Raw genomic sequence first — 11,266 nt, 5'->3', positions numbered from 1 at the left:
GCAAGAGTACTGGAGTGGGTTGCCATTTCCTTCTCCAGGGGATCTTCCTGACCCAGGGATCGAACCCAGGTCTCCCGCATTGTAGGCAGACGCTTCACCGTCTGAGCCACCAGGCAAGTCCAAGAAATAAAAGAAATAAAACAAGCAATAATTACTCTCTCTGTGACCAGCCCATGAATCCTTAGGACACCCCGGCCAGTACTCTGAGTTGGTTCCCACTTCATAGGTGAAGGGCTGGAGCAGGCGGGGCAGCCCTCTGTAGTCACACAGCCTGTAGGGAGGGGCTGACCTGGAACTCACCCATCCCCACCAGGAGGAGGGCAGTTCTGCTGAGCGCCTACTGGGTGCCAGGCTCTGGGCCAAGCACGCTAACCCATCACATGCGAGATGATACCCACAGTAACCTTGAGTGTCAGGCAACATCATCATCCACCCTTTACAGATAGTGAAATCTGTATAGATACAGATATCTATATCTACAGATATAGATATAGAATATATCTATATTCTACAGATATAGAAGAGAGGAGAGAAGGCGGGTAGAAAAGGCGGGTCACTCGTCCAAGGCCACACGTGATTGGCTAGCCTGTTGGGGCTCCCGATCCCACCGGGCCCTGACCTGGGGTCAGGGGCTTGTACACAAGGTCCTGGCTGTTGCACGCCAGCTCAGTGCAGCTCCCCGCTCTCAGGGACAGCAGAGATGGAAGGCCAGAGTCAAGAATGGAGGCCACCGCTGTGGGGGCGGGACAGGGTGTGGGGGTGGGCTGAGTCTCGGCCGAGACCCAAGGTCTTCCCGATAAGACCCACGATCCTCCCAGAAGCAGCAGATCAGGATCCAGGGGTGCCCTCCCCAAGAGCCAGCCCCGGGCCCGCCTGGGGAGGCAGAGGGCCCGTCTGCCTTTCTCCACAGTCCCTTCTCGGTGTGAACTGGTCCCCTTGGCTGAAGCCCCTGGACCGGCAGGGTGTCTCTGGCAAGCTTAGCTTCCCTCAGTTTCGTCGTCCAGGAAACGGGACCGCAGTTTCTAGGTCCCAGGGTAACCGTGAGGATTAAGGAGGCAGTGGATATGAAGAGCCTGGTTCACAGCCCGGCACGGAGCAGACACTCAGCAAGCGCCGGTCCGTTTCCTCCTCTCCTTCAGACTCTCAACACTTTGTGCTTCCTGCAAGTTCTCCCCAGAAAGACGCACAGGGAGCTGTACCATCACTGGTGCCCAGAGCGGGCAGCACGGGACAGGAAAGGGACATGTGGCCAGGATTCAGGCAGTGGCACTTCTGCCACCTCCTAGCCCATTTTGGGGAGCTCTCTGGACTTCCGGTTCCTCATCTATCAAGTGGGGTGAGCAACAGCTCCCTAGCTCCTACGGGAGCAGGGTCACAAGGAATGGTTATCTACAAAAGAGCTCTGTGAACTGGCAAGTGTTGGGCAAAGGTGAAGTGTGAATAACGAGAGTACCACCAGCACAGCCAGCGGCCACCACAATACGCCTGGCTCCAGGAAAGTGCTTATAGATGTTTTTCCATCTAATTTTCACAACCTGGAGGAGGTGTGGTTCCCACTGTACTGATGACAAGAAGCCCAGAGAGGTTATGTCACTGACCCAAGATCACACAGTAAGTGGCAGAACCAGGACTTGAATCCAGGTCCTGGTGAAGGACGCAGAGGCACTAGCCCATGTCGTTATCCCACCGAGACTATTCTCCTGCCGTGTTTTTCATTTTTTTGACCACACTATACAGCATTGTGGGATCTTAGTCTAGTCCCCAGACCAGGGATCAAACCTGTGCCCCTTGCATTGGAAGCACATACTCTTAACCACTGAACTGCCGCGGAAGTCCCCAAATACAACTTATTTATTTTGGGGCTGCACCGTGCAGCATATGGGATCTTCATTTTCCAACCTGGGAACCTGTGACTCCTGCAGTGCAAGTGTGGGATCTAAACCACTGGACCATCAGGGAAGTCCTCTGTTCTCCTGCTTTGGTTGGTGATCCCTGCCCAGTCTCCAGCTGTCTTTAGATGCTGGGGAAAGGATGTCCCTGAGTTCCAGTCTGGCCACCACAAACATATTTGCCTTCAGTTCTGAAATAAAAGGCTGGGTCCCCTTGCAAAGGCAATCGGGTGGCATAAAGCATGCAGGGGGCTGTGTTATTCCTGACATGGGGTTCCCTCAGCCCCACCTCCACCCACCACCTTTTCTGATCCTCAGGGAGACAAGGAGGTCTCCTTGTGCCCAGGAGCTTCTGGGTACCAAGGAGAAGTGGTGGGTGAGTTTCACCCTGTAGTAGCCACGCCCCCTGGGGCTGAGGTGAGAAAGAAAGGAAAGGTCTCCTTAATCTGGTTTGCTAATTTCCACTTTCATCTTAAAGACACAGTCTCCTGAAATTCATAATCATCAAGTTACAATCTTTTCCTGTCTCATAGGAAGGTTTCTGTCCTGTTGAGAAGATCTACCCCTTTTTAGAGGCTTCCCAGGTGTCACCAGTGGTAAAGAATCTGCCTGCCAATGCAGGAGATGAGGGTTCAATCCCTGGGTCAGGAAGATCCCCTTGGTGGAGGCAATGGTAGCCCACTCCAGTATTCTTGCCGGGAGAATCCCATGGGCAGAAGAGCCTGGTGGGCTATAGTTCATTGGGTCACAAAGAATCAGACATGACTGAGCCCTCTTTTAGATGTCTTCTTCAGTTTACCTACTTTTGAGTATTAAGAAGGTTTTATTTTTTAAGAAAGTATTTTTTTTAATTTAATAAGTATTTCTTGAATCTAAGTTCTATCGTTGATGAATTAATGGACTGACTTTTCACGATCTAGCTCCTATCAGCATCGAGGGTCCCAGGATGGGGCAGGGGTCAGCAGGAGACAGTCATGGTGAAGGTCTTGGTCCCAAAGGGCTTCAAGTTGGGACCTTTATAGGTTACAGCACGGCGTGTTTTGGTTCCACATATAGAGGAGCACCCTCAGGGGCAGATGCTAATTCAACAGACGCTGACCAAGGACACAGCCTCAAACCAGACAGACGTGGGATCCTAACCTGAGGATAAAACCACCAACACCAAGGTCAACTGGAAGTGCTAACGGCCCAACAAGGTATAACGCGAGGAACTTTGGTGAGACGGCTTAACACGCAAGCCGGATAACCACGAGGCCAAGGAAGACTCCGGCCTTTGGACGACTCTCAGATAAACCGTGGTCAGAACCTGGATCGGCTCACAACCTTAAAATCTGGACCCAGCATGCTCAGCCTTCATTCCTTCTGCTCACAACTTGCAAATCTCCCAGTCAAAACCAGTCCAAAACTAAGCCACAGCTTGAAGCCATAAACTACGACCACAGCTACGGTTCTTACGCACCCATGACGTGCCGTACATGCCACGCTAATGCTTCACACCGCTGCTCTCTAGTTCTTGAAACTCCGCAGTTTGGGCCTTACTAGTCCCATCTTTACAGATGGAGAAGGTGAGGCTCACTGATAAGCAACTTAGGATCACACACCCAGAGATGGGGCAGACATTCTAACCCAGCCTCATCTGCTCCCAACCGTTTCGCCTCCCCATCCCACCAACCTCGCCCTTCAGCCGACCCTGGCGGGTGCAGAGGGCAGCCCCCCTCTGCAGCCCATTCCCCAGTGCCCCGGCGGGTGCCTACCGAGGAGGTGCTTGATGATGGCTTGGTTGTGTTCCCAGAGGTTGCTGAAGGTCCCCCAGCGCGAGTGGCCATCCGGCACGGGGTTGGCTTTGATCCAGCCGCCACAGGCATAGGTGAAGAAGTCCTGGCAGGGGTCCACCGTGGGGTCCATGGAACTCAAGATGGAGCTGGTCACCGAGATGCAGGCCTCACTTAGGCACACCGAGGGCGTTCCTGGCAGGGGTCAAGGGTAAGAGGTCAATGAAGGGCAGGCAGAGAGGAGGCTATGGAAATACAGTGCAGGTGGTCTAGGGCCCTGGGGTGCCAGGCCCCACCCCAGCCCTGACCAAACAGAGACAATCACTAGAACACGACAGAGACAAAGATTTCAGGGGATTTATGATCTCCTGGCTCATAAAATAAGACTTCCGTTGAGTTGCCTAAAATCCTTCCTGTGACTTTAAAACCAGAACCAAGCTACTCCTTTTAATCAGTCCTTCCATAAATATTCATTGATTTTAAAAAATTATTTCCTGATGCTCAACAAATTCATTTACTCATTCATGCATTCATTTATTCAACAAAATAATTACTGAGCATCGTTCAGGTTCTTTGCTGAGGGCAGGTAGGTGTGTGTGTGTGTGGTGTGTGTGTGTGTGTGTGTGTGTGTGTATGTGTGGGGTGTGTGTGTGTGTGTGTGTGTGGTGGGAGATTTAAAAGCATAGTCTTTTTAAATAATTTCGTGGGGGATGCAAATTTATCTAAGAAAAGTCAAGACTACAGAAGGAGAAATGTCCGTTATTTATTATCCACGCGCTCACTGAGGATACGTAGAAATGTCTGTTATTTATTGTCCACGCGCTTACTGAGGATACGTAGTCCACACCAAACGCATGACCCGGACAGCATGGTGCCAGGACTCAGCGAGAAGGAAAGACTGAGGAGTAGATGACACCATGAAAAATCACTCCCACTGGGTATAAGGCAGGAGAATCATCTCACTGAATTTTCAAAAAAGCAAAAAGGAAACAACCCTAAGAGATCACTTTGCTTAAAGCCACTTTTATATATTGGGAAACAGAGGCACAGGGAGACTAAGCACCCTGCTCAGTGGCCCGTGGGGTTTGAGTCCCACCCTCTCTCTGCTTTGGGCCTGGAAGGGAGCTCTTTCCGTGATGACTGGCCCCCCGGCGGAGGGCTGCCAAATCCTGCAAGTGCCCACAAAGCACAGCGAACAAAGAAATCCGCTTCCTCTGAGCTGATTCTATGGGCTTCCCTGACACGGGTTCAATCCCTGGGTCGGGAAGATCCCCTGGAGAAGGGAATGGCAACCCACTCTAGTACTCTTGTCTGGGAAAATCCCATGGACAGAGGAGCCTGGTGGGCTACAGTCCACGGGGTCGCAGAGTCGGACACGACTGAGCGACTTTGCTTTTCACTTTGAGCTGATTCTGTAGGGCCTGGGGCAGAGGCCGGCAGACAGGGCCCGACTCCGGCCCTGAGGTCGGTCAGCGGGCTCAAGCGGAGGAAGCAAGCCGGGAGCCGCCTGAGCAGGGTCCGGCCCCAGGTGGTGAGACCAACCTGACCGCAGGAGACGGGGGATCCGCACCGCCTGTTGACCTGAGCACACAGGCAACCAGAGGGGACGGTCTCCCGATAACGGGGGCGAGACCCCCATGGGCAGATGAGGACAGCGAGGCTCTGAGTGTCCCCCGGCGGCGTGGGAGCGCCCGGACTGAACCCGCTCTGTGCTGCTTCCGCAACACGGAAGCTGGGTTCTTCCTACATCCCGGCACCGTCGCTTAGCCAGCCCCAGCCGGGGCTGCTGCGGCCCTTCTGTTCCCACTGCGCAGGGAGGAGGCTGGCAGGGCAGGTGCCGGGGGCTCCTTCCTAGACCTGGGTGCAAAGCCCAGCTCTCTGCCTCTGGCCTCGTGCTGGCAACCTCATCCCTCTGAAGCTGGGTTTCTCCATCTGGAGATGAGGACGAGGAGGACCAGCTGCCTGATGATGAGGAAATAACCTTATGGCTGTAGTGGGGGCAGGGGACTCAGCTCCCTGGAGTCCTAGGGTCTGAGGTTCCCAGATCAACCCTCAGAGAGCAGAAGAGAGTGCATGGGCTGGCAGGGCTGCTCATCATCTCACCTGGACACACAAAACTGGCCGGGGCTGGGCTAGCAACCTGTGTGCTAATTAACATCTGATGACAAACCCAAGGTCTGAGAGTGGACGAAGGGCTCAGAAGGGTCACACAACAGAACAAAAATCAGGGCGATTCTATTTCCAGGTATTGGGCTGGTCAAAAAGGTTGCTCAGGTTTTTCTGGAGGACGTTACAGAAAACTGGAATGATCTTTTTGGCCAACCAATAATTTCCTATTTTGAGATGACTGTACAACAATTAAAGATTATTGAACCGTTAGGCATGAAAATGGGCTTCCCTTGTGGCTCAGTTGGTAAAGAATCCGCCTGCGATGCGGGAGACCTGGGTTTGATCCCTGGGTTGGGAAGATCCCCTGGAGAAGGGAAAGGCTACCCACTCCAGTATTCTAGCCTGGAGAATTCCACGGGACAGTGTAGTCCACGGGGTCGCAAAGAGTCGGACACGACTGAGTGAAAATAGAGATAGGAACTGGTAGGGGACATGGCACAATTTTAAATACCTCTAGACGAGAGCTTTTGGTTGCATGCCTTGCTTTTCAATCAAGGAAATTTACCAGAATCTTTATGAGGGGGTGGGGGAAAAGAATTTCTGTGTCATCTGAAAAAGCCTATTCACTATTATGATATAACTTCATATTTGGAAAAGGAAAAGAATACCTATTGTTTTTATACAACTAACTGCAGGAAGTCAAGCTTGACAAATACTTGGCTGGTGGGAAAACCCAGAGGCCAGCTGTAAAGAGATCGATTCTGAGGGAGCAAGACGCAGAATCTGTGCGTGTGTGTGTGCATGAGAGAGACAGAGAGCTATCTGTAGTTATTACATGGGGCCTTGGTTCTAAATAAGAAACCCGTCGCCAGGAATCAGTCAGACCTGACAGTTCTTCACTGAAGCACCTACTCTGCTATGCACACAGCAATACTTAAGCGCCCAGGTGATACTTGGGCAATAATTGCTTGGCTATTTAACTATTATTGGCTTGTAGATCCCTTAGCAACGATCCTTGGCCTAGCAGGTGCTTCATGTACATTTGACTAATTAATTCATAATTTCTAGTTCCTCTCATCCCACGTCAACACCTTCAAAACTCAGCCCAGGCTCTCTCTCCTTGGGGAGACCTCATCCTTCCCTGGTCGCCTTGGCTGTCTGGAGGCCTGCTGCCTGAGCACACTCTATTTTGTGTCATGGCCGTCTCCCTGTCTACCTTCCCCACTAGGCAGTGAGCCTGAGGGTAGGGCCAGTATCTTGCATGCGTGTGTGCATGCTAAGTCACTTCAGCTGTGTCCACTCTTTCCGACCCTATGGACCGAAGCCTGCCAGGCTCCTCTGTCCATGGGATGCTCCAGGCAAGAACACTGGGGTGGGTTGCCATGCCCTCCTCCAGGGGATCTTCCTGACCCAGGGATCAAACCCTAGTCTCGTATCTCCTGCATGGGCAGGTGGGTTCTCGACCAACAGTGCCAGCTGCAAAGCCCAGGGCCAGCATCTTACTTGCATTTATACTTCCTTTGCTCAGCAAACTCGGCACCTGGCACCTATCCATGGAGTGTTTGTTGAATTAACGAATAGCTGAATGAATATGAGAGCTTTGTCCAGCCTTTGGTCACCAGCTGTAGATGCAGAAATATTTCTTCCCTTTAGGTCGTGCATGATCCATCGAGAAGGCGGGAGCAGGTCCCAGATCTAGCTAAAGGCTAGCGGCTCTGGATGGTGCCTGGCCTCAACACTAAGGGAGACACTTCAGAATATTTTCTGGAAAATGTGTTGTTTGTTTTGCTGCCATTGTTTGCAAAACAACTGTAAGTTTCTGGAAAGCAGGGTGCAACAGGAAGGTGGATAAATATGTATTTAAGTGCTCAGACATAACTTACAGGTGCGTCTTTACAGAATCACCAAAATTGGCGTTGACCTGCCCAATGTCTGCCCAGATGTGGATGATGCCAATCACCAGCATCTGGGGCAGCCACTGCTTTCCCAGGCTCAGGCAGCTGATAAAGACACATGAATGGGCTCAAGGGTCACCGTATCCCCAGCCCAGCTCCACCCTAGGGGGAAGAGTTCCCCTTACCCAGAACTAGGCTGGGGAAAACCCGTCTGGAGCCCTGAGACAGACGGGATAGACTGAAGCAGGATTCCTCCCTGTGGGCCCCACCTGGCAACTACAGACGTGTGTGTGTAGAAGCCAGGCCTTGGGAGCTCCCTTCTGGTTTCTGATGGAGAAACGTCCTGGGGACTTCTAGGGGCAACCCCAGGGCAACAGTGCATGTTGGAATCTCATCGGCTCCATGCACAGGGCCAAGAGCTGGGCAGACAAGGCTGGAGAGGGCCTGCACTGCCCGGAGCTAAACCTGCTTCAGGATGAAGCAAGATGGCAGCCGCAGGACAAGGGTGATCAGCAGAGAAAGGCTCTTCCCACTTTGTCTTCCTTCTTGCTCTTTGTTCCTTCAATCATTTATTTATTCACTTTGCAAAGTATCCTACGGCATGGAAGCATTATGCTGAGCATGCATGGTAAAGAAATCACTAATTAATCAATCAGATATGCAATAATCGCCTGTTGGGCTAGGCACATTTGGTAAAACGTCTACAAACCATTAAAAAGTCAGTTAAATAACTAAGCAATTATTTCTTAGGTACCACCTAGGCGCCTGACATAGAGTAAGCACTCGTTCCATGTTTGTGGAATGAATAATGAGTGAATGAATGAATGAATAAGTGAATGAATGAGTGAGTGAATGAATGAGTGAATGAATGAGTGAGTGAATGAATGAGTGCTTGATCCAGGAGGGATGGGAGGATGACTCAGATGAAGCCCTGCACTCTTTTCAGGCCCCCAAACCCCTTCCCCACCCCAATGCAGTGTGGCCAGTCATGCAGGCCAGCAAGTTCACAGCGGAGAAAGCTGGAGTTGATGTTCCCAGGTCCTATGGAGGTTCACAATCTCTCTGATGGTTTGAGCACCAGGTGACCAAGTCAACGGGGTTAAACTCCTGGCGAAGCCCCAGAGACTGCTCATCCAGGTGCTTCTTGCCATCAGAGAGCTGGATACAAGGGCACAGAGCAGAGAGAGATCCCAGAATTAACTGGACTCTCATCCCTATTAGCTTGGATCTGCCCCTTCCAGGTCCGTAAGAGCTTACAGAGCATTGATTCTTTGAGAGGCAGTTGCTACATACACTCAACCAGACACAGAGAACCAGCCTCAGACCCCTAACAGCGGGATCCAACTGGGGTCTGATCATATTACTATACAAGGTAGGACAGAGAAATGAGATGACAGAGGTACGCAAAGGTCCCCTGGCTCAGAGAAGAACAGCTTTCCTGGGGGTGGTAACACACACTGGAGTGTACCATCAATTACACAGAAGACAGGGCCTGAGCTCAGGCGCCCGCCAGCCCATGGCTGAATCCCTCCCGCACCAGACACGTGACCTTGGGCAAGCTGCTAAGTCTCACTGCCTCAGTTTCCTTTGCAGAAAACGGGGCCAGAAGCAACCACACCTCACAGAGTGGCAGCGAGGAGGAAACGAGATTGCATCTGCCAAGGAGAGGCAAGGTATTCGGTACATGGAAAGTATTCAGCAAACGGAAGCCATTACTGCCGTTCTGTTGGAACTGTCGATGGGCGACAGGGCCAGCCCGTGTGTCTAACCAGCCTGCATCCTAACAGTAAGAGAACCCGGAACAGAGGCCAGAGAAGTTCTACCAGGCACCAGGTATGTGACAGATGTTATCTCGAATCCTCAGAGATCGAAGTGGGGTCTGATCATATTGCTACACAAGTTTGGACAGAGAAACGTGGGCTAGTTGTGGGAGAGATTCAAACTGACTACCGGTCTCTCCATGTAAAGCAGAAAACACACAAGCTCTGAGAGACTGAATGACTTGTCCAAAGTCACACGGATAACAAGTTGCCAGGCCAGGATTCAAACTCACCTCCTCCTGACCCCCAAACTTTATCATCACCCATCCCCCCACCTCCCAGGCCTCAGTCTGGGGCAGCCACCCCAGCCCCCCCAGACCCAGCTCTCTCCTGAGCCTCGGAGGCCAGTCGCTGACAAGCAGACAAAAGCCCGGGGCAGCAGTGAGTGGAGCCCATGACCCATCACAGACAGAGGCACCTACTTGTCTGGTATTGGATGCCCAGTACTGCCAAACAGGCCACCAATGCCGCCGCCAGGAGCGCCACCAGCACCACCAGCCGCTTCTCCACCGGGGTCCTGGCGGCCCAGCATCTCTGGCCGTTCCGGGGACCTCGGAAGTTCACCTGCAGGGAAGGAGGCAGGCGGAACGGGGAGGACGTGAGCCCAGGGGCCTCGCTGCCCAGGAGGAGGGGGCTCCGCAGCAGGTCCTGGCCCCGGGGAGACATCAGGGCCGCCCTCCCGTCTCAGGGGTGGTCTGGTTCCCACGGAACCGTCCTAATCCAGGAGAGGAACGGCCACCCTGCTCAGCAGCTCGGAGTCAAGCAGCCCAGCCCAGCCGCGCTCGTGTTTTCTGTGTCACCCGATCTGGGTAGAAGGGGAAAGAAGAGAGATCGGATTTTCCCCTGTTCCTCCAGTAAGGACTTCAAAAAAGAACAGGATGTTTGCACTCGCAGGCATCCAAGGAGCATCCGGCTGGGCTCTGAGGCTGACACAACCACCCCTGCACTGCAGCACGCCGACAGGGGCGCGGGCAGCCGGGGCCACCGGGGCCGCCACGGCCCCACGAGGACTCTGCTCTCAGCTTCTTTTTACAAATGAGGAACCCGCAACCCGGAGGGGTGAGCCCCTTGCCTCTGCTCACACGGCTAGATGGGTCGAGCTTGGATCTGGGTCCAAAGGTATGGACCCCAGAGCCCACCCACGGGTCAGAGCATTGAGTCCCGGGAGATGTCAGTGGGGAATGCAAAGGGGAAACAGCTCCATCCGAGCAGGTCCTCGAAGGGAGGAGAAAACGTTCTCGGCCTCACTCACAGTCAGCTAAACAGGAAAAGAGGTACAATGAGAGGAAGTGGAGGGTGTGACAGGGCCTTCCAAGCTGAGGAGGGGCCCACCAGCCTGCAGCGCTCAGAGCCCAGGGCCCAGCCTTCACACCCGAAGCCCGCTGGGGGCTCCCCTCTGTTCCACGAGGTGCTTCCTGCCGAGGCCAGGGCCGCGGGACAGGAAGGGAACCCTGCCGGTGGGGTTCAGTTCAGTGACATTGTGGCCACGTGTTAACAGTCGAGCACCCGCTCAGGGCCACATTGGAAGTACAGAGAGGACCAGACCTCACTTTCAGCTCTCACTGCCCAGCAGAGAGATGCAGAAACAGACTGGGATAGGCAGGGGTCCAGTCAGGGAAGGCTTCCTGGAGGTGGGGGCCCCTGGGCTGGGTCTTAAAAGAATAAGTAGCAGCTGGCCAGGTGAAAGGGGAAGGAAAGGGAGAAGGAGGGGGGCAAGGCCTGGATGCTAAGGGGTGCTATAAGCCGGGTTACGGGTGGGGGACTTCTTCCCAGGGCTGGAG

At 53.3% G+C, this 11,266-nt stretch overlaps 1 protein-coding gene across 2 annotated transcripts in view; it reads right to left on the bottom strand.

Moving 5' to 3' along the window:
- The window catches only part of ECE1 (endothelin converting enzyme 1), a 125,284-nt gene that overhangs the window by 45,002 nt on the left and 69,016 nt on the right, over positions 1–11,266 (bottom strand). For both annotated transcript variants that reach the window (XM_061394163.1, XM_061394162.1), the window contains exons 3-4: positions 9,908–10,049; positions 3,644–3,856 (exon numbers count right to left, since the gene is read on the bottom strand). In XM_061394163.1, coding sequence (XP_061250147.1) covers positions 3,644–3,856; positions 9,908–10,049 — 355 coding nt within the window. The remainder of the gene's footprint in view (positions 1–3,643; positions 3,857–9,907; positions 10,050–11,266) is intronic.

The sequence above is a fragment of the Bos javanicus genome, chromosome 2, assembly GCF_032452875.1.
Source record: "Bos javanicus breed banteng chromosome 2, ARS-OSU_banteng_1.0, whole genome shotgun sequence".
Lineage (NCBI taxonomy): Eukaryota > Metazoa > Chordata > Mammalia > Artiodactyla > Bovidae > Bos > Bos javanicus.
The sequence above is the reverse complement of the archived record's forward strand: the minus strand, read 5'-3'. Positions and strand labels throughout refer to the sequence as shown.